The sequence below is a fragment of the Bombina bombina genome, chromosome 11, assembly GCF_027579735.1.
Source record: "Bombina bombina isolate aBomBom1 chromosome 11, aBomBom1.pri, whole genome shotgun sequence".
NCBI classification, from domain to species: Eukaryota; Metazoa; Chordata; class Amphibia; order Anura; family Bombinatoridae; genus Bombina; species Bombina bombina.
This window is the reverse complement of record NC_069509.1, coordinates 33,017,640-33,043,543: the sequence shown is the minus strand read 5'-3', so window position 1 is coordinate 33,043,543 and position 25,904 is coordinate 33,017,640. Positions and strand designations below refer to the sequence as shown.

At 41.4% G+C, this 25,904-nt stretch overlaps 1 protein-coding gene across 2 annotated transcripts in view; it reads left to right on the top strand.

Moving 5' to 3' along the window:
* The first annotated feature begins 6,361 nt into the window (after positions 1–6,361).
* Positions 6,362–25,904, top strand: part of TAOK2 (TAO kinase 2) — a 174,294-nt gene continuing 154,751 nt past the window's right edge. For both annotated transcript variants that reach the window (XM_053694410.1, XM_053694409.1), the window contains exons 1-4: positions 6,362–7,179; positions 20,379–20,579; positions 23,471–23,542; positions 23,627–23,728. In XM_053694410.1, the coding sequence (XP_053550385.1) occupies positions 20,448–20,579; positions 23,471–23,542; positions 23,627–23,728 (306 nt within the window). In that variant the 5' untranslated portion in view covers positions 6,362–7,179; positions 20,379–20,447. The remainder of the gene's footprint in view (positions 7,180–20,378; positions 20,580–23,470; positions 23,543–23,626; positions 23,729–25,904) is intronic.

Genomic DNA, 25,904 nt, shown 5'->3' with positions numbered 1-25,904 from the left:
TCTGACAGCATCTTGGGTCTTCAACATGGCTTATGTGTTTCCACCTTTCCCGATGCTTCCTCGATTGATTGCCAGGATCAAACAGGAGAGAGCATCGGTGATTCTAATAGCGCCTGCGTGGCCACGCAGGACCTGGTATGCAGATCTAGTGGACATGTCGTCCTGTCCACCATGGTCTCTGCCTCTGAGACAGGACCTTCTGATTCAGGGTCCTTTCAAACATCCAAATCTAATTTCTCTGAGGCTGACTGCATGGAGATTGAAGGCTTGATTCTATCAAAGCGTGGATTCTCGGAGTCAGTGATTGATACCTTAATACAGGCTAGGAAACCTGTTACCAGGAAAATTTACCATAAAATATGGCGTAAATACTTATATTGGTGCGAATCCAAGAGTTACTCATGGAGTAAGGTTAGGATTCCTAGGATATTGTCTTTTCTACAAGAAGGTTTAGAAAAGGGTTTATCTGCTAGTTCGTTAAAGGGACAGATTTCAGCTCTGTCTATCCTTTTACACAAACGTCTGGCAGAAGTTCCAGACGTTCAGGCTTTGACTAGGATTAAGCCTGTGTTTAAGACTGTTGCTCCGCCGTGGAGCTTAAACTTAGTTCTTAACGTTCTGCAAGGTGTTCCGTTTGAACCACTTCATTCCATCAATATCAAGCTGTTATCTTGGAAAGTTCTGTTTTTAATGGCTATTTCCTCGGCTCGAAGAGTCTCTGAGTTATCGGCCTTACATTGTGATTCTCCTTATCTGATTTTTCATTCAGACAAGGTAGTTCTGCGTACTAAACCTGGGTTCTTACCTAAGGTAGTCACTAACAAGAATATCAATCAAGAGATTGTTGTTCCATCATTGTGCTCTAACCCTTCTTCAAAGAAGGAACGACTTTTGCACAATCTGGACGTCGTCCGTGCCCTGAAATTTTATTTGCAGGCAACTAAAGATTTTCGTCAAACTTCTTCCCTGTTTGTCGTTTATTCTGGACAGAGGAGAGGTCAAAAAGCTTCGGCTACCTCTCTCTCTTTTTGGCTTCGTAGCATAATACGTTTAGCCTATGAGACTGCTGGACAGCAGCCTCCTGAAAGGATTACAGCTCATTCTACTAGAGCTGTGGCTTCCACTTGGGCCTTTAAGAATGAGGCCTCTGTTGAACAGATTTGCAAGGCTGCAACTTGGTCTTCACTTCACACTTTTTCAAAATTTTACAAATTTGACACTTTTGCTTCTTCGGAGGCTGTTTTTGGGAGAAAGGTTCTACAGGCAGTGGTTCCTTCCGTGTAAAGATCCTGCCTGTCCCTCCCGTCATCCGTGTACTTTTAGCTTTGGTATTGGTATCCCATAAGTAATGGATGACCCGTGGACTGACTACACTTAACAGGAGAAAATATAATTTATGCTTACCTGATAAATTTATTTCTCTTGTAGTGTAGTCAGTCCACGGGCCGCCCTGTTTTTTTACGGCAGGTCTAAATTTTAATTAAACTCCAGTCACCACTGCACCCTATAGTTTCTCCTTTCTCATATGGTTTCGGTCGAATGACTGGATATGACGTAGAGAGGAGGAGCTATATAGCAGCTCTGCTTGGGTGATCCTCTTGCACTTCCTGTTAGGGAGGAGATATAATCCCATAAGTAATGGATGACCCGTGGACTGACTACACTACAGGAGAAATGAATTTATCAGGTAAGCATAAATTATATATTTTTTTTTTACAATAAAATTAAATGGAAGCACATGTCACAAATTGGCTACTGAAAAAACGGTGCTCTGACAAAATGCAGAAGGACATTTGGCAGAAGGACATTTGGCAGACGGACATTTGGCTGACGGACATTTGGCTGACAGACAGAAAGCTAAAGAATGTTCCGATTTCGGCCGAGGGCAGATACGTTCCAGAGTGCTCTGTTCTAATCAGAGCCTCGGGCGCCGCAACTGCCTCTGGGAACCTTACCATGGGTCCCAGGCCGCACGTTTTGTAATTCTCTGTCTGGGAAATTATCTATCTATCAAATCTATTTATCTATCAAATCTATCTATTGTATCTATCAAATGTATCTATTGCATCTATTGATCTATCTATCTAATCTATGTATCTATCTATCTATCTATCAAATCTATCTATCTCGTGCCGGACTGTTATCTGACAGCCACTTGTGTTTCGGCCAAATGTCCGTCGGCCAAATGTCCGTCGGCCAAGTGTCCGTCGGCTAAAAGTCCGGCCACGGAAAAAACTCACTGACATAAAGAACCTCATGGCTATAAGGTTATACATTTCAAGAGTTTATAAACTATATTACTACTTTATAATCCTATGTCAATGTTATCCATAATTATGTTTTGGGTTACACTGTCCTAATCGGTTTCTAGATATCATTATAGATATAATTTACCACACACACAGTATATGTGCTTCATTGCATCTGACAGATTATTGCCCACTCATCAAGATGACCGTTAAAGGGGCATTGTAGTACAATAACTAAATATTCTAATTGTTAGAGCATGTCATTTGTGCACTACTTGCCATGAAACTCTGTGTTTAACTCACACAAAGTGGTTAAACACACAGGTAAAGTCCCACTCTGGAGATGTAAGCACTGCAGCTCCAAACCAGGATAAGTCCAGTGAACTAATTAGAAGCAGTTGTGTGCACTTGCCACTGGCTGTTGTCTTCTTGGGAGCTGCAATGCTTACGAATCCTGAGTGGGACTCTTCTCATTGTAACTAACCCCTTTGTGGAGTTTAACACATTGTGAGCTTGAGTAATTAATTTAAAGATTTCCTGTTCCTATGAATTAGAATATGCCCCTTTTACATTAGAATGACTTTTAATACTAGCAAATTGCTCACAATATCATTGAACACAGCCAGTGATTGGCATTTGACTACCACTGTTGATTCGCTCACCTGCTTTTTCCTGCTTAGTACCAGCAGTTCTCTGTGGCTCCCAAGCGGGGCAGTATCAATGCATTTAACCACTTTTTGGGGGTTAAACACATAGGCAAAATCCCACTCTGGAAATGTAAGCACTGTAGCTCTCAAGCTGAACCACCTACCACTACCACTGAGGAATGGCTCGCTTGCTGTTTCCTGCTCAGCACCAACAGTTCTCTGCGGTTCCCAAGTGGGACTATATTAATGTGTTTAACTATTTTGCCGGGGTTAAACACAGAGTGGCAAAGTGAGTAGCAAAAACAAATTTCATATAATTTGCCTTTAATTACAGAATGTTGCTAATTACTAGGTATTTAGGTTATTAACCCTTACCCTAGCTGTAACTCTAAAAAAGAATATTGGCCGTGATTGTTTTGTGCTAACATATCGACAGCAACATCCTGGCATACTTGAGATTTCAGGTCACAAGATTATTTTGTGACCACAATATTGTTCTGAGGTCCCTGTTTTTTTTTATGTTAAAATGTAAAAGCTGCAATTTTACAATATACATTTTAAAGGTGATTATTGCATTTTATTTTCACACCTCTTGTTTAAAGGGAGAGGAAAATCTTAAACTTTCAATCGTGAATATGAATAATTATTTAAACATTTATTTATTTAATAAGTCAGCACAATAAAAAAAAAAATAACACTTCAGTTGTCTTATTTTGAGTGACTTTCATTCTACATTATATTTGATTTACTTTTCTTCTTAGTAGATTTCCTACAGTTTTTGTCCTACCTGTCTAACCGGACCTTTAGTGTAGCCATCTCTGGTACATACTCTGCCCATATACCACTTTCTGTTGGGGTACTACAAGGCTATGTCCTTGGCCCCCTTCTCTTCTCAATCTATACGTCATCATTAGGTTCTTTAATAAAGTTACACAGGTTTCAATATAATTTGTATGCTGTTGACACCCAAATCTAACTCTCTGCACCAGACCTATTTCTTTCCTTGCTAACTCCTGTCACTAACTGTCTTTCTCATATCTCATCTTGGATGTCCTTTCACTACCTCAAGTTAAATCTCTCCAAAACGGAGCTCCTTATTTTCCCCCTTCTTCCAAAATTCCCACCTCCCAGTTTTTATAACTTTTGATAATAGTATATTTACCCCAACCCTGCATCCCCGATGTCTTGGGGGATCACATGACTCTGATCTCTCTTTCATTCCTCACATCCAGTCAACTCCTAAAGCTCCCACCTTAAAAACACCTCCAAAATTTGACACTTTAGTACACAAAACACAACTAAGATATTAATTAATTCTCTCATAAATTCCCACTTTGATTATTGCAACTCCTTCCTCTCTAGTCTCCCTAGTTGCCATCTATCTACTTTACAATCCATAATAAAAGCCTCTGCCGGGCTTATCTTCCTTACACGTCGCTCTTCTTCTGCTGCACCTCTCTGCCAATCCCTTCACTGTCTTTCTATAGCTTCCAGAATTAAACACAAAATTCTGACTCTGACATTCAAGACCCTCAATGGCTCTGCTCCCCCCTATACCTCAGACCTTGTCTCCAGATACTCTCCCTCTTGTCCCCTTCGCTCTACTCACAACGTCCTCCTCTCGTCACCTTCTAACATTCCCGTCTACAGGACATCTCCAGACTTACCCTATTTTGTGGAACTCTCTGCCTCGTTGCACAAGACTCTCCCCTAGTTTTCAAAGCTCCAAGCACTCTCTAACGACTCTATTGTTCAGGGATGCATATATTATACACTAATATTTTCTAACCTCAGTTCCTCTCCTCCTTTAGTTATCGCCTTGATCCCCCTTAGCATATAAGCCTATGAGCCTAGCTGTTTGTAGATCACTTGCATAAAAGCTGATTTACAACAGCTTTGCAGCGCTTGGCAGGGCCCTCAACCCACTTATTTCCTATAAATATTACCTTTATTATTTTTATTATTATCATTTATTTGTATAGCGCCGCCAAATTCCGTAGCGCTGGGTACAATGATAGGGGTATACAATGACAAGAATTTGTGATAAAATACAAAACATAACAAAACTAAACAAATCAGTACAGGAGGAAGAGGGCCCTGCTCCAGAGAGCTCACAGTCTACAGGTTTAGGGTGCAGAGATATATAAGGTTGGGGGTAGCTTGTTACATCAGTTGTAGTTGCAGCAGTGAGTCAGGCAGTTTATGTATTAGTTTGGTTAGGATGAGAGATGGAGGAGAGATGGTAAGCCTCTCCGAATAGGTGGGTTTTCAAGGAGCGTCTGAAGCTATACAGGGTTGGAGACAGTATTAAGGAGCGGGATAGAGAGTTCTAGAGGACAGGAGCAGCACATGAGAAGTCTTGGAGACGGAATGGGATGTAGAGATAACAGAAGTATAGAGACGTAGGTCAGAGGTTGATCGAAGAGGACAGGATGGGGAATATTTCACGGTGAGAGAGGAAATATAGTTGGGAGTTAAGACTGTTGAGTGCTTTGTAAGTTAGGGTTAATACTTTAAATTGTATTCTGGAGTTAATGGGTAGGCAGTGTAGAGACTGGCAGAGCGGAGCAGCTGATGTAGATCGACGACTTCGGTGGATGGGTCTAGAAGAAGCATTCATAATAGATTGGAGTGCTACGGAATCTGTTGGCGCTCTACAAATAACTGATGGAACTGATTGTGCAGAACAGCACCAGATTAAACTGTAACAGCTATTTTGGTGAATCTGTTTTCATTGAGCTAAAATGGTAATTTTTTAGTTTTCTGCAGATTATGCCTCTCGTTAGGTAGATCATTTTGGTACAGTTCAGGGGAAAATGAGTGAGGCTATAGCAGAATACACTGGAGAGGAAATCATTTTGTTATTCTTTACAGATACCTTCAATCTTTTTTTTTATAAACATTATTTGTATGTATTAGCTTCTAAATAATTTAATTAGTGAAATATCTATATCATCTATATCTAATCTATCTATGTATCATCATCTATATATTATAATTTTTATAAATCGGAATATATAGATAAGTAATATTAAGGCTATAGCTGACAACATATTTACTGAGATTAGAAACATAACAGACTAGTTAGAGGTGAAATGTAGCCCCTTCTAGCAAATACAATTGTTGTTTGCCATTATAGCAAGTACAACTCTGCTTGGCTTGGCTCCCAGATATGATGGAGGGATGTGAAACACACCCATGTGTGTGCATTTTACTTTTAACGTGTTTTTATTTGTTGACGTACAATAAAGTTTTCTTTGTCCGATTTATATCTTAAAAAAAAAAAAAAAATTACCGCGCATGTGCAGTAGTTGAGAACTTTCGCTTATGGTTTTGATCTCTTGTACGCCTGCAGAAGATGGCGCATGCGTATTGCCTTTACTTGTTTTTCTGCTACGCCTCTTCAGGGGGTCGGTCACTTGCGCATGCGTACTGTCTCTCCCCGCTTCTTCCGGTTTAAGCTCCCGCCCGGTCCGCCATCTTGGATGGAGGGAGAGAGGAAAAAAAAGGAGGAGGGAGGAGAGAGTGCTGTGGAGAGAGCAGGAGGGGGCTGTGAATCGCTCCCTATAGACTGACACTGAGCCTGAGAGCCTACAGAGAGGGTGCACACACGTATTGCGGGCACAGATTTAGGCACCCTTTAATAGATAATTATACACAGACAGCAATCCCCATTCTCTACATATTACATATATGATTGTACACCTCCTTATAGACAGAGACATATTGCATAAGCAGGGCAGGAGGCCACACATGCAGTACACATACATAGGGAAATAATATATTTTTGCTAAAGGTATATACAGTAGTTATATACATATTTATATATACATCTATTTATACATATATATGAGGCCAAGCTGACACACAGGGGAGCTAGTGACAGGATTAATTCTGTGAAACAGGGATTTATATATGTTTCTGTGTGTACGTAATCTGATGTCAGGTTTGTGCTGAACCATAGTAAGAGATTGAAATAGAAGAAACAGACACAAAGAGAAGGAAAAGAACTGGGAGGAAAACAAAAGCCTGAAAGAGACATTTGCTACATGCAGAGAGAGAGCACTCTGGAGAGTGTTTGCTGCCTGTGGGGGCGGCTGGTGGGTGACGGAGAAGCTGGCACATTTGCCTATGTCCAGAGAGCAAGTCAGGGTTAGGACAGACGGGCTACTAGCCCAAAGAGCCAGCATGGGAGGCCACGGTGAGAGAGAGCAGCCTGTCAATCACTGAGATCTGAGAGACAGCTGAGAAGAGACATCCAGAGGCACGGGGAAGACGATCAGGTGAGTATCACGGCTGTTTGTGTTGTTGGTGATTTCTGGCCAGGGGTGTATGGAACACCAGTATGGTACTGGTCTGCAGTCAATTGTTGAAGGGGCCTATAGATTTTGGAATTTACAGCTCCTCAGGTCACTGTGGAACCTTATAGCCTATGCTGGTAATGTACAACCTGCAGTTTAGCTGTGGGTCTCAACAGGGGGTCTTCCATGGAACCATTATGTCTGCTGTGGCAGTTGATGTTCCTTGTAAGAATATAGAGTGCTACCATGTACCAAGAATCTAAAGGTAGTGCAACACAATATTTACAGCCTAATGAATTAAAACTGGGTATGCTAAATTTTATATTCAACTCGCAAGCCATTCAGAAGATTGTGGAGTCAGCTAAGTATAATTTGAAGAATTTTATAAATCAATATGTGAAGAGAAAAGTTAGGAGCTTAAGTTCAATTTTAGGAGATGGCCCCTGGGACTTGTCAGTCCCTAAATGAAACATTAAACTGCAGAGGGTGCTTGATTTATCTGTGATTCTCAGAGCACAGAAGGTTATTAAATGCTGTTCTGAGGGGTAGTATTAGCGTAGCAGCTTGATCTGGATAATGGAGTATTTCAGATCTAAGATCTATTAGTGAGCAGGGCATAGCAGAAATGCTTCATGTAGAGGGCTGTTAGATTTATGACTAGACCACAGGATGGATTGGTTCCTCTCTCTTACCCTGTTTTGACCAGTAAAGGGCTTGTGTCTAGTATAACGGGAATACAAATTTGTGACCTACTCTTCGACCCTGCAACCATCTTTCAGACAATCCTGTGCAGCACTTACCTCTGATCTTATGCTGCCTGATTCCCATCAGATTTTGCTTTACATGTATTGTTGAATGTGTGGACACATGTCACCTCTGTTGCCACATTATATAGATTCCTTTTCTGCTTCTCAAGATTTTAACTGCGTGATCACACTTTGATTTTAGTCTTTAGAAGCTTCCATTTTTGAGCTAATTCATAATTTGAACTCACCTTTTTTCAGTTCTTGATGTAAATTGTACATCTGCACTTTGTTCTTCTTTAGGTCTGGCCTGTGACCTGGCTCTCTGTAGTGCTAGCTGTTGTCTGATGCTTTCTTACCCCCTGTTGCGCTAGCTGCGGACCGACACTAAACAGGCTCCTGCTGTTCTAGCATTGGCAAGGCTCTAGCTACCTCCTAATGCTTATTTAGCCTGCTTCTTTATTTGATACCTGTTACCTCTCATATTCTCTGCTTCTGTAGCTACAGTCTAGCCCTTCTCCATTCTCTGCCCCTTTAGCTGCAGCTCCACTGTTCTCTGGCCCCTGCCCAGTAGAGCTTCAGCTTGGCATTTCCCAGACCCCTACCTGGAGCATCCCAGTCTGCGCTACAAATTACAGGCCCTTGTCTAGTTGTGTGGCAGCCTAGTGTTGACCTATACCTTGCCCAGTTGAGCTACAGCCCTGTGGTTCCCTGGCTCCTGCTGAGTTTATCTGTGGTCCTGTTCTTCTGTAAGTAAGGCAAAGCAAAATGCTTTACATAGAGGATTGTGTTATATTTATAACTAGACCCTGGGAATGATGGGATTAGCTCATTTCCAAGTCTAACCTGTAATGGGAATACAAATTTGCGACTTATTCATTGACTCTAAACCTCCATTGTATAGTCAGGTGCAACCACTACTGAGGTGGGCTGCAAAATGATATTTCCTTGGTCCCTACAAAGTTAAACTGCAGTCGTGAGGTTCCTTGGTCCTTACCCAGTAGAGCTGCGGCCTGGTAATTCCCTGCCACATTTAGGTCTGACCTGGCGCAACCTCCCTGAGTCCCTGCCATTCTAATATTCAGCATCAGATGGAGAGAGTGGTGCACATTAATGATGTGCCATTAATAAAGCTGTGGTGGCTTTATATTTGAACTGAACATAAGGACTCACAACCCCAAGCGGAAGAAGAAAAATGTTTTTGTTTTTTTTTCAGTACAGGAAAATCTGATTTTCAAAAAGCAATAACCTATAATAGAAACAAAATGCCCCCTTAGATACATCAACAATGGATAATGTCCTTTTAAAAGAATTCTAAACATTCAATGTTACGGTCAATACGATTGCTTGTGAATGCAATACGATGAAGAGCTCAATATAAATACTATGGTACTAGCACATGCTGGAGTTGTGGATGGTGTTGGGTGGCATAATTGGTATGACATGTCAAATTTTTAGTGGTGTGGGTGCAGTAATGCTGAGTTGTGCTCCGTGCAGTAAAAAATGTGTAAATTGTATAGTATGGCATTATCTGGCATGCCAAGATTGGAAAAAATAAATGTTGCTTACTGTGGAAAAGCTTGTGCCCGTTCTCAGTGAATCAAAGCAGAAAATATGCACTAAATGGGCAGACATGTAGGGTGCTGGTTGTGTTAGAATACAGCTTTTAGTTGCAAATTGGCACAAGTCCATTGTGTTGCCTGTGTTGGAGGTGACTGCATGATGTAGCATTGTCTTTGGTAGGCACAAAAGTAGTGTCCAATTTGGAATGGGCAAGATACAGTGCTTGTTGCTGGTGTGAATTGGAACTGGATGGAGCAGCAGTACATGGCATATCAGGGCTTGACCAATTTGTTGAAAAACTAAGAGCCAGTGCATACATTTAGGATCCAGAAACATTTGACCATCTCTTTTGGATGTGTATATCATTTTACACAAACACACATACATTATCAGGGCTTGGCAAACCAAGGGTCCAGGGAGCCACTGCTTCCTTGAATTTTACTCATTGCGCCTAACTTTTAGGATTAGTCTCCATATATCTAAATGCAAATACTGATGTCTGGCTCCTATATTTTAACAGATTTGTTGACTCCTGCGTTTTATATAACAGTAAAAGTTTTTGATTTGTATTTCTCAGCTGCAGGGTTTAGAAAGGACCAAGCTGCAATCAAGCTTGTTGGAAGTAGGGAGGCACCCATGGGTGTCTTGTTTCTTGAGCCCTGACATAACAATCGCCATAGCTTCTTGAATACTCTGGATCCTAATACTGGATTATTATTCATATATCTAAAAGCTCTTCTCCGCCACAAGAATGGTAGCTTTGTGACTCGGTTTTATGACTGGCTTTTATATTTGATCGCTTTATTAATCCTGCTGGAGTACCCACTGTGTTAAGGGCAAAGATGATGCTATTGGATGACTTGATATTTCTCTTATTGTTGAATACAGAGTAGAAATAACCTGTGAACTGAAAGTCCAGGCTACTAAATGGAGGTCCTAACTACAAAATATTTTTGAGTGTAATGTACCATATCTTTGGTAACTAATAAGTCAGACATTTTTGTCCACTACTCTTTAGTATTACAGCATCCAAGGTGAGTTGCGTTGTATAGACAATGTCCTGAGAGTGAACATTTGTTGTATATGTTCAGGATGCTGATGCACTAATTGTGTATAGTTTGGGTATATAATTGCATGACAGTATTAGGCAGGGAGGAATGATACTACCGCTTATGGTGTTAGAGCAGATTAACAGTACTCAACTGTTTTTGGTTTGGTGAAGGATCAGTGAGTTCCTTGTGTGGTTGACCTCTCTAGAGTAGTGTGGGGCGTCTTTGTCTAACTTGCAGTGAAATTAAGTGTGGCGTTGTAGCAATGATCTATGTGGTAGATATGTAGGGTGCAGTAATCCAACTTTTAGCTGTAAACCATCACCCCAGAGTATTTTTCTATCTTCACAATCGAAAACTGTGACCGCTGTAGATCAGCATCCACATCCATTTTGTCTGTATATCAACTTGATTACTAATGACGATGACTAAAGGTGGTGTTTGGTGAGACGAATAGTTGTTTAAAATCAACAAATATGTTTATAATTTTAGGAGCCAGATAGTTGTGTATATGTGTATAGATATATGGAGAATAACCCAAAAAGGAGCCATGGGTTAAATTCTAGGAGCCAGTGGTTCCCTGGCTTCAGGGTTTGTTGAGCGCTGTTTAAATATGATAAAATAAAAGTGATTGGTTAAGACTATAGGAGAATGAAGAGCTGGACACCACTACTGTGGGATTTTGTAGATTTTGGGATGACAGTCAGACAGGGTCATTCAAACAGGAGGCAGATTTCTTTGTAGTAGGGCAGTGTGAAATGGTAGTAGGGACATAATATGTTGCAGGATGGAGTCTGGCCAGTGCGATGCTGTTGGAGGAAGTTTAATGTCTTGGTTCCATCTGGTATCATAAGAGCAGAAATGGCTGTGCCTAGTGTGGCAGGTACAGTGAGGTCAGTGATCTTTGTAGTAAGGGGCAGTGACAGGACTGATATTGGCCTGGAAGTCATTGTCTGTGGTAGAGTATATAGTATGAGTTGCAATATTTCCATCCGTTAAGCAAGGCTTTAGCTGGATAGATGTTCTTAGACATTTTCTTGTAGCTAGTAGTATTGTTGCATTATTTTGCGTATATCTAGTTATCCTTGCCTTGGCTTTTAAAATTTATTACTGGCTTCACATTGATCTTACAGACTCATTATGGTTAGGATCGGGTAGCTGCACCTACTTTGAGTGCAGCAGATTGATAGGATGATTTAACCAGTGGTCAAGGAATCTGCTCTCCTAAAATGTTAAATATTTTGAATGCTGTACAGTCTACTGGATTTATTTTTATATTGTTTAAAAATATAGATAACACCTTCTTACTACCCATTTCTCATTTACTACAACCAACGTTGTTATATTAATATACTTTATAACTTCTAAATCTCTGTTTCTAATCCCCTGCAGGCTGCCTCATCTCAGTGCTTTTTATTAGCTATTTACATCCAGACGGTGCTAGTTCATTGCCATATAGATAACAATGTGCTTACTCCCAGGGAGTTATGCACGAACCAGCACTAATTGGCTTAAATGCAAGTCTTTCAAAATAACTGAAATAAGGGGGCAGTTTGCAGAGGCTTAGATACAAGGTAATTACAGAGGTAAAATGTGTATTGATATAACTGTTGGTTATGCAGAACTGGGGAATGGGTAATTAAGGGATTATCTATCTTTTAAAACAACATTCTGGTGTTGACTGTTCCTTTAAGTCATTTTATCCATCAAGATGGATTTGATTGAAATAAAATTGCTTTAAATCACTAGTCCATAATTAAAAAAAAAAAAAAAATCTTTTTTTTTTTTTTTTTTTTTTTAGAGTACGTTTTCAGATTTGTTTCCAGTTATATCAGATAATTATTGATTTGTTATATTTAATTAGATATGCATAGATCATTGAAATGAATGAAATTATTTGGAGGTGAACCATGTCCAGTTTAATTTGGTTAATCATTTATATTTCATCAATATTTCACCTGTACTTTTTCGGAAGGTGAAAAATGATTACATTTATAGCAATTTTAAATAGTTTTATTTTTCTAAAAATAACATTATTTTTAATGATTTCCCCTCACACTTAGGTCCTTGTGCAGATCTTTTCCACTCCAAACAATCTTCTATTCAGTTAGCTGCTTGAAACGTAATATGGGTTGATTCTGTGTACATAGATTTGTAGGGGAGCAATGGTATTTAAAGGGACAGTGAAGTCAAAATTAAACTTCCATGATTCAGAATAAACATGCATTTTTGTTTTAATCAGCCTTATTCTTTATGAAAGATATGATACAAGTACTTGAGACTCAGCTCCAATGTTGTGATTACAGAGGCCAATTCAATTTTTTTTAGAAAGAACATGCAATTTTTAACAATTTCCCAATTGACTTCTCATCAAATTTGCTTTTTCTTGGTATCCATTGTTGAAAAGCCTGCATAGGTAGGCTCAGGAGCAATGCGCTACTGTGAGCTAACTGCTTGTCACTGTCTCACCCAATGTATTCAGCTAGGCCTCAGTAGTGCATTGCTCTCCTTGAACAAAGGATTACAAGAGATTGAAGTAAATCTGCTCTATCTGATACCCAAAAGCTATCTTTCATGATTATGTCCCTTTTTAAGGTCTATTCATCAACTCTGTATGTTAGTTTTATAACTTTTTGCTCTTAAGAAGCTTGTCATTGATTTTTATCCACCCTGTTGTCCATATAATTCCTCTCTGTTCTCCTAGAAATCTAATAAAATATAATCTATATATCTGTCTACCTCTGCTCAGTGCAGTGGATGTGAATAATGGAATGTTTATTGTATGGGCACAGAATGGCACTGCATTGACCACTTGTAATACTGGAAGGTAAAGGCAAGACAATAGAAAGCAGGTTAGGATGAGTGAGCGGCTATTAATTGTGAGTATTCTTACTTTGTATGGCAGAACCCTGTATTTAATAAGTTATATAGTGTGGAGTTAGTGCCGTGTGTTAAATGGTCCTAGACGTGTTGCTTTACCATGTCACTATATAAATCCTTGGTAAGACCTCACCTTGAGTATGGAGTGCAGTTCTGGGGACCAATCTCAAAAAAATACTGTGCAAACTTAGAAAAAGTTCAGAGATGGGCCACAAAACTAGTAAGGGGCATGGGTCTGTTTTCTCGAGAAATGACGCTTGAGGACTACTTTATATAAATAATATTCAAGGCCCATATACAGAGATGGCAGAAGCTCTGTTTATTCCAAGAAAATGGTTTGTGACGAGGTCAGGAGATTTAATCTGCAACAGAAACGTTGTTTTCACTGTAAGAGCAATTAAATTGTGGAACTCATTACCCTAAGGAGGAAGTAAATGCCAATACCTTGGATACATATAAAAAGGGTTTAGATACATTTCTGGCTAGAAACAGAATGCAGGCATATGATTGCTTGTGTTAAACGGGTCACCTTTTTAATGGGATTAATTTCTACTCAACTGGAGCTTTTATTGTAAATATATTAAGATTTGTATAGGTTAAACTTGATGGACTTCTGTCTTTTTTTTCAACCTCATCTACTATGTTAATTTAGTAGAAACATAGAATGATCTGGTAATGCACTATAGTATGAACCTGCTGCTAGAATGGTAACCAGTGAGGGGTAGATGGGCAGTTGTACCCTGTCCTATAGTTGAGATGGTTGGACTCTTCCCTGACACTGGAAGAATTATTATTCTTTATTTATGAAGCGCCAACAGATTCCGCAGCGCTGTCCATGGGTACAAAAATAAAAGTACAATACAATATAAAAGACACCAGACAAAGATCAACAAACAAATACAGGGGGAATTGAGGGCCTTGTTCCCGTGGGAACTTTACTGTGGGTAGGAGGGTGAGAAACAGGAGGTGGGGACTGCAAAGGTGAGAATGATGTTAGTGTGGAGTTAGATGGGGGCAGCAATTAGGCAATTTGAATTCTTTTTTTACTGATTTGTAGATAGGCTTCCATGAACAGAAAGGTATTTTAGGGAGCGTTTAAAGGAGGAAGGGTTAAGGGTTCGATTTATCAAGCCTCTATGGCAGCAAGTTCTCTCAAGAATTTGCTCGCCGTGATTTATCAAGCAGCGGTCACCAGACCGCTGCTTACCTAACATCTACGCCACCTCTATTGTGGCGGAATTCAATCTCCTCGGTCTAGTCCGACCGAGGAGATTGACAGCTCCTGCCCGCGCGTGATTGGCAGGGGGCGGGATTGCACGCGAGCGCAAAATTGCACTTGTGTGCAATGTTAATTACCTGCGGGTAATTTTGCCCCGCCACAGGTGAGCTGAGGCGTACAAGGGCGCGTATACGCGCCCCTGTACGCCTCAGCGCTGATAAATCTAGCCCTTAATGGAGAGTCTGACCGCTCTAGGAAGTGCATTCCAGATGGTTGGTGCCGCACGAGAGAAGTTCTGTAGCCTAGCATGGGAGGAGGTGATGGTAGAAGATGCAAGGAGAATAGAACATAGATGGGCAGGTTTAGACATTTTAATGTGGGGGGTTTCTGCTTGCTCAATAGACATGGTTCATTGTCTTATCTTGTTAAACATTAACAACTCTAGCAACTGCATCTCAAATATCCAGAAACAAAAAAAGTTTAAAAGGACAGTCAAGTCCAAAAAAAACTTTCATGTTTCAAATAGGGCATGTACTTTTAAACAACTTTCCAATTTACTTTTATCACCAATTTTGCTTTGTTCTCTTGGTGGTGTTAGTTGAAAGCTAAACCTAGGAGGGTCATATGCTAATTTCTTAGACCTTGAAGGCCGCCTCTAATCTAAATGCATTTTGATAGTTTTTCACCACTACAGGGCATTAGTTCACATGTTTCATATAGATAACATTGAGCTCATGCACGTGAATTTACCATGGAGACAGCTCTAATTGGCTAAAATGCAAGTCTGTCAAAAGAACTGAAATAAGGGGGCAGTCTGCTGAGGCTTAGATACAAGGTAATTAGAGGTAAAAGGTGTATAATTATAACTGTTGGTTGTGCAAAACTGGGGAATTGGTAATTAAGGGATTATCTATCTTTTTAAAACAACAAAAAGTCTGGTGTTGACTGTCCCTTTAAGTGAGTCCCTTTAAGCAGCTTTTTAATGCCACTTCTTTTTCTAATTTGCATTGTTCTTTTGGTATTTGGCGAAAAGCATATCTAGGTAGGCTCAGGAGCAGCAACAAACTACTGGAAGCTAGCTGCTGATTGGTGGCTGTGCATGTATCCCTCTTGTCATTGGATAACCAGATGTGTTCAGCTAGCTGCCAGTAATGCTTTTTTTGCTCATTCAACAAAGGATACCAAGAAAATGAAGCAAATGTAATAACCAAAGCAAAACTACCTGCCACTGATACAGTATCTACTTGTTTGGCTTACTCGGGATCCCCGTAGTGGCTGTAAAAGGATTGGGCAAAGGATTCGTGATGGCAGAATTGATTTGGCTTACAGAGGAGACCCTGAGAGGCAGCTGTATTAACCAACCGAGTATTGTTGTCTAGCAACTAGACATTAGAAAAAGTCAAATGCAAAAAGTGTGTTTCGATTTTGTCTGCCATCTTTTCAGGGGCATTTTTGGAAATTAGGCTTTAGAAGAAGAGTTAGAGATGTTAATACTAATGTTTCAATAACGCTAGGATTTACAATCCATAAAAGTAAAGGCGACCTTCATTTTTCAGTTAGAAAAAAAAAAAGATGAATAGGTACCTTTTTTTTTTTTGCCGTGGCTTTAGCGCTAACCTAAGTGCCTCCGGCCGCCCACTGCACCACTCTGTTTAGCAATGAGGGGATGTTTCCACCTTTTAGCCAAAAGCCGTGCTTGGGACAATTTAGATAGGGAACTGAATGCCTTGTATAGCTTATGCAGCTTATTAAATGAGATGTTCATTATTTTACTTGTGCAATTATAAAATACTTGTATTATTTATTTATTATCAGGTATTTGTATTATCAAACTTACCAATTTCTCTTGGTCGCCTTTTTTAAACTTAGGCCTTTCCATGAGAGCATACTGAGGTAGCTTCAGAAGTGTGCACGTGAATTGAGCACTATATCTGTATTCTCCCCATAACTTTTTTTAATGTGTTCACCATCTGGCTGATTCTACTGACCTGGCTAAAATGAGCTAATTTTAAAATGTTTCAATGTTTATTGCACAAATTATCATTAAATATGTTAAATTATGCAATTATTTAGTGCTTTGGATAGAAAAAAATAACTTAATAATCCCACCCAGCTGGCAGAGTTTCCTGATATGAATACTGCTATAGGTGTAATGATTGTGTAACGTTGTTACATACACTGCTACCATATAGTTCTTAAAACATACTCTAGTGCAGTGTTTCACAAATGTGTTTAAAAATTAGGAGCCAGTAAGAATATTTAGGAGCCAGACTTTTGGATTTGTATATAGACATATGGAGAAAAACCCAAAAAGTTAGGAGCCAGGGGTAAAACTCTAGGAGCCAGTGGCTACCAGGCTCCTGGGTTTGTCAAGCCCTGCTCTAGTGCCTACCTCAGTATGCTCTCATGGAAAGAAGCTGTGTTTTAATAGATGAGATGGTGATAAATGTCAATTTGATAGTCAAAGTATATTTGAAAGTCTTTTTTTATTGTACACTATATAAAAGATGAAGCCATGAATTCCATGCAGTATTCGCTCCACATTCTATTTAATGGGTACACCACTCGGCTGATTTTACCAACGACCCAGCTAACATTGAAGCCAATACTAAGCAAATGCTAACATTAGTTAATATTAAATGTTGTCAATGTTTGTTGATCAAATTCTCATTTAATCACTTTTCCCAAGGCAGAACGAACATGTTGTGACCTGAGATGTCACAGCAGAAAGAATGGGACACATGCAGGAACTGTTAGCACTTTAAATTTGCAACGCTGCTCCTCATTAGACAGTTCTCTTCAAAAAGATCTGCACTCTGGCTGCACTGTGTACGTTTTCCTTAACACGGTGCATCCAGAGCAAAGTGCTGTTTGATATGAACTGTCAAATATGCAGTAACGCTACAAGCAGCAGTGCATTGATTGGCTCTCAGGGATTTTTTCAAACCTGCTCCCTAGCCCTTCCCAGTCTGCAAAGCTGGGATTACTTAATGTAAGACGTTTATATAAATAATGCACCTTTTTCATTACTACATTTCTATGTTTGACCAAGAGAAAAGGAAACAAATTTATTCAAGAGACATTTTACAATTTTTATTTTTTTTGCAGCTAATATGCAATGCAGTTTTCAACTACTGCACTATATTATAAAACTTTAAACAATACTTTATTTTCCAGTTAACCAACAAATTGCAATTGAGCTGGTAGGTGCTTTAGTGTAACTGCCTAATTTAAAATTGTATTTTATTTAAAAATTACATGCAGAAAAAAATAATTAAACTCATAGAAAGTGAAAAAAAAATTCTGCCTCTGGGATTGCTTTGTTAAATTATGTAATTTGTGCTTTCGATAGCTTAAGTGACATTTTTATAAATGACAGAAAATATTATAAAATTGCAAAGTATTGCTTTGCCCCCACTTGGTACTCAGATGGCATTTTCTTTGGAGACCACTGTCATGACAATATTTAAGACCATGTTGTTGCATTAGTGATGGTTTGGTGAAGGGCGTTGGACGGCAGCTTTGGGGTAAGGTATAGAGTGGGTTTCTTTGGTTTATAGTGTGAGCTATATGACAGGGTGGATGCTGGAGAATTGATTGGAGTGGTTGGAATTGTATGTAAGTTGGTGGTATCCAGTTAGTAATGCTACAGGATGTACCATGCAATACCAGAGTTCCCTTGTAATGATGGTAAGGCAGTGGCAGGAGGTTATGGGGAGCAGAACTTGTGTACTATGAGAAAGGGGTAAAGTATGAAGTTGCAGGAGATCAGGCAAGAGGAACTGGCAGACATTTTGTGTTCAGAGATATTATAAAGGCAGAATTAGTTGGTAGCTTATGTTGGGTGAATGTGATGGACTAATTGGTGTGTTTTTTATTAGCGTGACGGCTTTTAGTAAGGGTTGTGTTGAGACCTCTGCCATTTGAGGGCGCTGTCAATGGACAGCTGACATGGCAAGGAGATGGTTCGTCACTGCCATGAGTAAGGGTTAACTCATTTGGGCAGTTTTCAGTGTAAAGTTGTGTGAAAAGGCAGCAGTATTAGGTGTATGTCTATAATTGTGACTGTGTGGCAAGGTTTACTTCATGAGTGGCCAGTCGGCATACTAGGGTGTCTGTAGGGCAGGTTTGCTTTGCAGGGCAGTATATGGTGGGGCAGTCACCAGGATTGCTTTCCAGGTTCTCCTTCCTGCCCCTTTGGGTGGGAGCCAATGGCAACCCTGTAACTATGGCTTTCAGTAGAGGAGGCGGCATCTGTAGCACTATGATTTGCCTGCATTTCACACTGCACTTTCCTGCTTCCCTCTTGGGCAGAAGAAGGGTTAATATTGCAATGCCCTGCATGCCTTGCAGGGCTTGATTTAATGGCCCAATGCTTTGCAGAATCTTGGACAATATTAGTGAATAATCAATGACTACTTCTAGAAGAGGGGAGGTTGATGTATGTTGTCTCTGCAATAGTTTGGAAAGGAAAATAATAATTTGGACAAATCCTTGCCCATCCTGGACAATGGAGAGTATACTGGATTGTGTCCCTAGATGCCGTGGCAAGCAAGAGGTTAATGGAGCTGTGCTTTTTAGGATTCTGGCAGAAAAGCAGTTAATTGAGCTTGGCTAAGCACATCCTTGGCAGAGGAGAGGTTAATGAACCTGCATCACTGGTATGTTTTAGGGAAGAGGTCTCCACTGATCTCTGGCAGTAAAGAGGTTAATGATGCTTGGTTCTGCTTCATCTTAGATCAGTGTGTGTTTTGTTAACCTCTTATTTCCCCTTTCTCTTTCATGCACTAACCAAATGAGCTCTCATATTCTCCCTGCCGCTCCATCCTTTCCTTCAGTATTCTTACCATTTGTGATATATTTTTGTTGTGCCATCAATCACACAGTCATCTTGCGGTCTTCTGTATATATTGCCCCTTTCTGTGTGTGTTTTTTTTTTTTAATTTTTTTTTAAGCAATTTAATTCCATTAGATTCCCCCATCTCCCTTGTTCTGTAGTTTGCTCCCTTTCTTGTTGAAAGGGACACTGAACCCAATTTTTTTTCTTTCGTGATTCAGATAGAGCATGACATTTTAAGCAACTTTCTAATTTACTCCTGTTATCAAATTTTCTTTATTCTCTTGGTATCTTTATTTGAAATGCAAGAATGTAAGTTTAGATGCCTTCCCATTTTTGGTGAACAACCTGGGTTATCCTTGCTGATTGGTGGATACATTCATCTACCAATAAAAATAGTGCTGTCCAGAGTTATGAATAAAAAAAGTGTAGATGCCTTCTTTCAATTAAAGATAGCAAGAGAACAAAGACAAATTGATAATAGGAGTAAATTAGAAAGTTGCCTACAATGGCATGCTCTATCTGAATCACGAAAGGAAAAAAAATGTGGGTTCAGTGTCCTTTTTAATTTTTTTTTCTCTGCCATTATTTTTAAAAACTCTTCTGCCAGTCATATGCCCCCACTCTTGCATCTTTTTCTACCATAGAGCTATATTTTGTCGTCTTGCCCTCTTGCTAGCCTGTGTGGTATTGGTTTACCTTAGTCCCCCTCCTTAATCCATCTGCCCACGTCTTATTTACAGTTCTGTGGCCTCCATTATTTTTCTTCTCGGCTTCCATATCTGTTTCTTTCTGTCTACACTATTTGCTTCTCCTTAAGTTTCTTTTACCCCCACCCTCCCATTTTTCTCACATTTTTTTCACTTATTCATTATTGTTTTATTCTACAGCCTTAGTGGGTCCCTCCTCCCTGGGGCGTGGTGGCGGTTCCCCGTGGAGGGCTCCCTTTGGCCCCCGTCATGCCTTCCAATGCACGGGCTGGCAGCCTGAAGGACCCGGAAGTGGCAGAACTCTTCTTCAAAGAAGACCCAGAAAAACTATTTGCTGACTTGAGAGAGATTGGGCATGGCAGCTTTGGGGCTGTGTACTTTGTAAGTATAAAGAATTTAGCACGTGTATAGCTTATATTGTTTTATGACAGGCAGTGGTCTATTAATATCATTTGTGGCGGCTGGGAAAAATACTTGTATTGATGAGGATTGTAGGCAAATGGCTAGAGCTCTTGCTTATATAGTCTTGCCAGTATTGATCCTTAAAGTGATGGTAAACTAAGTCTCCCGTGAATCCTTGTTTAAAAACATGCATATCTTTACTTTATAGTAAAATTGTGCCTGAAAGGGTTAAAAAGGGTGGCTTAGTTTTATACTAACCGCTGCCAGTTAATAGTTTGTTTGTGCGATCCATACGGCAAGAATCTAGCCCTGCCTTTTATGTATTAATACATACGTCGCTGCTTGAAATAAAGTGTTCTTCAAACTGGGCTGGGGGTTATTATAATAAACTTCATAACCTTTTTAACTCTTTTTCAGGCACAATTTTACTATAAAGTAAAGCTACGGATATACATTTTATTTTTTTAAACAAGACTTTCATATTTGACTTCACGGTAGACTTCGTTTACCATCACTTAAAGAACAGCAGACAGTTCAGATTTTTAGTGGGCTTCTGCATGAGTGTATCCCTTTTCAGCCTGTGTCTCCAGCTCCTTTCCTTCCTTTTCAGCCTGTGTCTCCAGCTCCTTTCCTCCCTTTTCAGCCTGTGTCTCCAGCTCCTTTCCTCCCTTTTCAGCCTGTGTCTCCAGCTCCTTCCCTCCCTTTTCAGCCTGTGTCTCTAGCTCATTTCCTCCCTTCTCAGCCTGTGTCTCTAGCTCCCTCCCTCCCTTTTCAGCCTGTGTCTCTAGCTCATTCCCTCCCTCCCTTCTCAGCCTGTGTCTCTAGCTCCTTCCCTCCCTCCCTTTTCAGCCTGTGTCTCTAGCTCCTTCCCTCCCTCCCTTTTCAGCCTGTGTCTCTAGCTCCTTCCCTCCCTCCCTTTTCAGCCTGTGTCTCTAGCTCCTTCCCTCCCTCCCTTTTCAGCCTGTGTCTCCAGCTCCTTTCCTCCCTTTTCAGCCTGTGTCTCCAGCTCCTTTCCTCCCTTTTCAGCCTGGGTCTCCAGCTCCTTCCCTCCCTTTTCAGCCTGGGTCTCCAGCTCCTTCCCTCCCTTTTCAGCCTGGGTCTCCAGCTCCTTCCCTCCCTTTTCAGCCTGTGTCTCTAGCTCCTTCCCTCCCTCCCTTTTCAGCCTGTGTCTCTAGCTCCTTCCCTCCCTCCCTTTTCAGCCTGTGTCTCTAGCTCCTTCCCTCCCTTTTCAGCCTGTGTCTCCAGCTCCTTCCCTCCCTTCTCAGCCTGTGTCTCCAGCTCCTTCCCTCCCTTTTCAGCCTGGGTCTCCAGCTCCTTTTCTCCCTTTTCAGCCTGGGTCTCCAGCTCCTTTCCTCCCTTTTCAGCCTGGGTCTCCAGCTCCTTTCCTCCCTTTTCAGCCTGGGTCTCCAGCTCCTTTCCTCCCTTTTCAGCCTGGGTCTCCAGCTCCTTTCCTCCCTTTTCAGCCTGGGTCTCCAGCTCCTTTGCTCCTTTCCTCCCTTTTCAGCCTGGGTCTCCAGCTCCTTTCCTCCCTTTTCAGCCTGGGTCTCCAGCTCCTTTCCTCCCTTTTCAGCCTGGGTCTCCAGCTCCTTTCCTCCCTTTTCAGCCTGGGTCTCCAGCTCCTTTCCTCCCTTTTCAGCCTGGGTCTCCAGCTCCTTTCCTCCCTTTTCAGCCTGGGTCTCCAGCTCCTTTCCTCCCTTTTCAGCCTGGGTCTCCAGCTCCTTTCCTCCCTTTTCAGCCTGGGTCTCCAGCTCCTTTCCTCCCTTTTCAGCCTGGGTCTCCAGCTCCTTTCCTCCCTTTTCAGCCTGGGTCTCCAGCTCCTTTCCTCCCTTTTCAGCCTGGGTCTCCAGCTCCTTTCCTCCCTTTTCAGCCTGGGTCTCCAGCTCCTTTCCTCCCTTTTCAGCCTGGGTCTCCAGCTCCTTTCCTCCCTTTTCAGCCTGGGTCTCCAGCTCCTTTCCTCCCTTTTCAGCCTGGGTCTCCAGCTCCTTTCCTCCCTTTTCAGCCTGGGTCTCCAGCTCCTTTCCTCCCTTTTCAGCCTGGGTCTCCAGCTCCTTTCCTCCCTTTTCAGCCTGGGTCTCCAGCTCCTTTCCTCCCTTTTCAGCCTGGGTCTCCAGCTCCTTCCCTCCCTCCCTTTTCAGCCTGGGTCTCCAGCTCCTTCCCTCCCTTTTCAGCCTGGGTCTCCAGCTCCTTTCCTCCCTTTTCAACCCGGGTCTCCAGCTCCTTTCCTCCCTTTTCAACCCGGGTCTCCAGCTCCTTTCCTCCCTTTTCAACCCGGGTCTCCAGCTCCTTTCCTCCCTTTTCAACCCGGGTCTCCAGCTCCTTTTCAACCTTCCTTTTCAACCCGGGTCTCCAGCTCCCTTTCAACCTTCCTTTTCAACCCGGGTCTCCAGCTCCCTTTCAACCCTGGTCTCCAGCTCCCTTCGTCCTGCCAAAAGTCTTCACAACCAGGGTTATCAATTTCTTTAACAGAAAAGATGTACACATATAAAAATATTTTATTTAGAGATCAAATGTGTCAAACATATGAAAGCAAATAACCTTGACCATCAGGAGCAAGGTAAATAATGGTCTGTAGTGTTTCAGTGTACACCTGATTTATAGACCATTCCTTTTCCTGTTTTCTGACATTTATCCAGATCCTGTTCCCCTTCTACCACCCTGAATCTCTAGCTTCCTCCCCCTACGCAGCCCGGGTCACCTTCCCCTCCATTTTCTGCCAAGTATCTTGGCTCCATTATTTTCCTTTTCTTGACCAGGTTCTTTGCACCGTCTCTTTTGCTGTTTTGTGCTGCTTTTACCTTGATCTTCTCAGCTTCTGTATATTTCTGCATTATTTCTCTAGACATATGCCATAAATTGCTTATCTCTTTCAGGCCCGTGATATCCGTAACAATGAAGTTGTTGCCATCAAGAAAATGTCATATAGTGGGAAGCAATCTAACGAGGTGGGTCTCTTGTCTAGTGATTGGATAAAGAGAATGTGAAAGAAATGGGAAGTGTTCTTTTCTTACACCCTCATTTGCCCCCAGAAATGGCAAGATATCATAAAGGAAGTGAAGTTTCTGCAGAAGCTCCGACACCCAAACACTATAGAATATAAAGGATGCTACTTGAGGGAGCACACAGCTTGGGTGAGTATAGGAAAACAAAAAATCACTTGTTTGCTCACAGTAGATGCACACATGAACAATATGTAGCAGAAGTCACGTATTGCTTGATTTATACATAATAATAAACTGAAAGGCACAGTACATTTAATGTAGGGAAAGTTAACAATGGATGTAATAGAATTAGGAATGTTTAGAATACCTGGATATGGTGGCTACTAGTGAAGTGCTGTACAACTGAAATGATACATTATTGCTGTGGTTAGATGCTGCATTACACTGTCTCTTGAGAGTTCTATGTTACAGATTATCATTTTCCATGTAGTAGTTGTAGCAATCACAACTATTTTATTTCCTGTCCTCGTCGCCGGCTCATCCTACAGTCCAGTAATCCAGAAATTAGCTTCTGTTGAACATAACTCCGCACCAATAGAACAAAAATAAAATGGCAATGGTCTATTCACTTGCACTTATGTTGTCTGTTTTCTGGACCAACATCTACATAATACAAGATACTTTAGGGAAATTCTCCACTTCCTCAGTTTCCTTCTTTCTTTTACAAGATACGACGAGTCCCCGGATTTCATCCTTATGGGATATCTCCTCCTGGTCAGCAGGAGGAGGCAAAGAGCACCACAGCAGAGCTGTATATATAGCTCCTCCCACTCCAGTCATTCTCTTTGCCTGTGTTAGTGATAGGAAGAGGTAAAGTGAGGTGTTAGTTTAGATTCTTCAATCAAGAGTTTGTTTTTAAATGGTACCAGTGTGTGCTATTTTACTCAGGGCTAGAGCTACAGGCTTTTCAGCAATGGGGACTGGAGAGATTTTCATTCTTTCTGCGACTCCCATCCTGTTTGCTGCCCTGCTGATGATCAGCTGGAGGTGATGAAAAGAACATCTTCATTGTGTGGGACAAGTCATGCTGCGCTCAGCATTAAGGTATGTACAGTCGTTTGCTTCTGGGGAGACTGAGTAACTCAGAACAGACTGGTATTTATTCCCTATACCAGGAAGGGGTAATCTGTTTGCACAGGGTAAATAAATTGTGTGCATGGGTCTACCCTCTTTAGACGGTAAGCTGAAGTTCAGCTGTGCTATCAGGGGCCTCTAATAAGTAATTAGCCCGGTCTATAGGACGTCAGAGTATATTGTGGGCTTGACGCTGGGAGCTTGTGGGAGCTCTTACCCATGGGTCCTAACCTTAACTGTTGCTAAGATAATGGCAGGACCAGGGTGTGTTTTTGTGTTTGAGCACATTGGCGGTTCGTGGTACACTTTCTACAAGATTGCTTTTGGTTACCGACATTTTACTTCCCCATGCGGCACTTGTCTGGGGGAGTTAGTTGCCACCCACGATGGGCGGGGCTTAGCGTTTAGCGCAGTTGATATCCGGATCCTGACGATTACGGCAGCATGTCTAGAGGCTCCGGTGTGGCCTAAGTCGGCTTGTGTCTGTAATACTCACAAGCGGTCTTAGGCGCGCCGTTCACGGAGTGATATTCAGTGTTCGTGGGGACAGGTAGGCGCCGCTGTGGCGAGGTGCAAGTGCTAAATTTTCTCCCTAAGGCGTTATACATAGAATGTACATTTATAAGGGGGATCCACTGAAAGTCTTATAGTGTGTCCCTTTTATTACATTGATTTTTGTGGAGCAGTAAAAACTATACGGTTTAATTTTAATTCAGCAAATTTTCTCAAAGTTTTTGCTTGTTGTTTTTAATTACATTGCTATTGCTTGTACATGTTCTATGTGTTTAGATGCCAATGTGGAACCCCCTATTACTTTTTGTCCCTCATGTACTGAGAGGGCTTTACAGTTTAAAGAACAAATTTTCTTTAATGCAAGTTTATCTAAGGATGTTTCTCAGACTGATGAGATTCAGGGTATGCCGCATCTTTCTCCCCAAGCGTCACAGCCTTTAACGCCCGCTCAGGCGACGCCGTGTTCTTCAACTGCGTCTGCTTCATTCACTCTGCAGGATATGGCTCCAGTTATGTTGTCCACCCTTGCAGAAGTTTTATCTAAGTTGCCAGCGTTGCAAGGCAAACGCAGTAGGATAGAGGCCCATGCGGTCCCTATACTTCTGATGCTTTGATGGCGATCTGCGATGTACCCTCCCAGAGCTAAGAATTAAGGGGTATGGTAGCTCTGTCTGAGGGGGAACTGTCTGACTCAGGAAGTGCATTGCCCCCGGCAGAT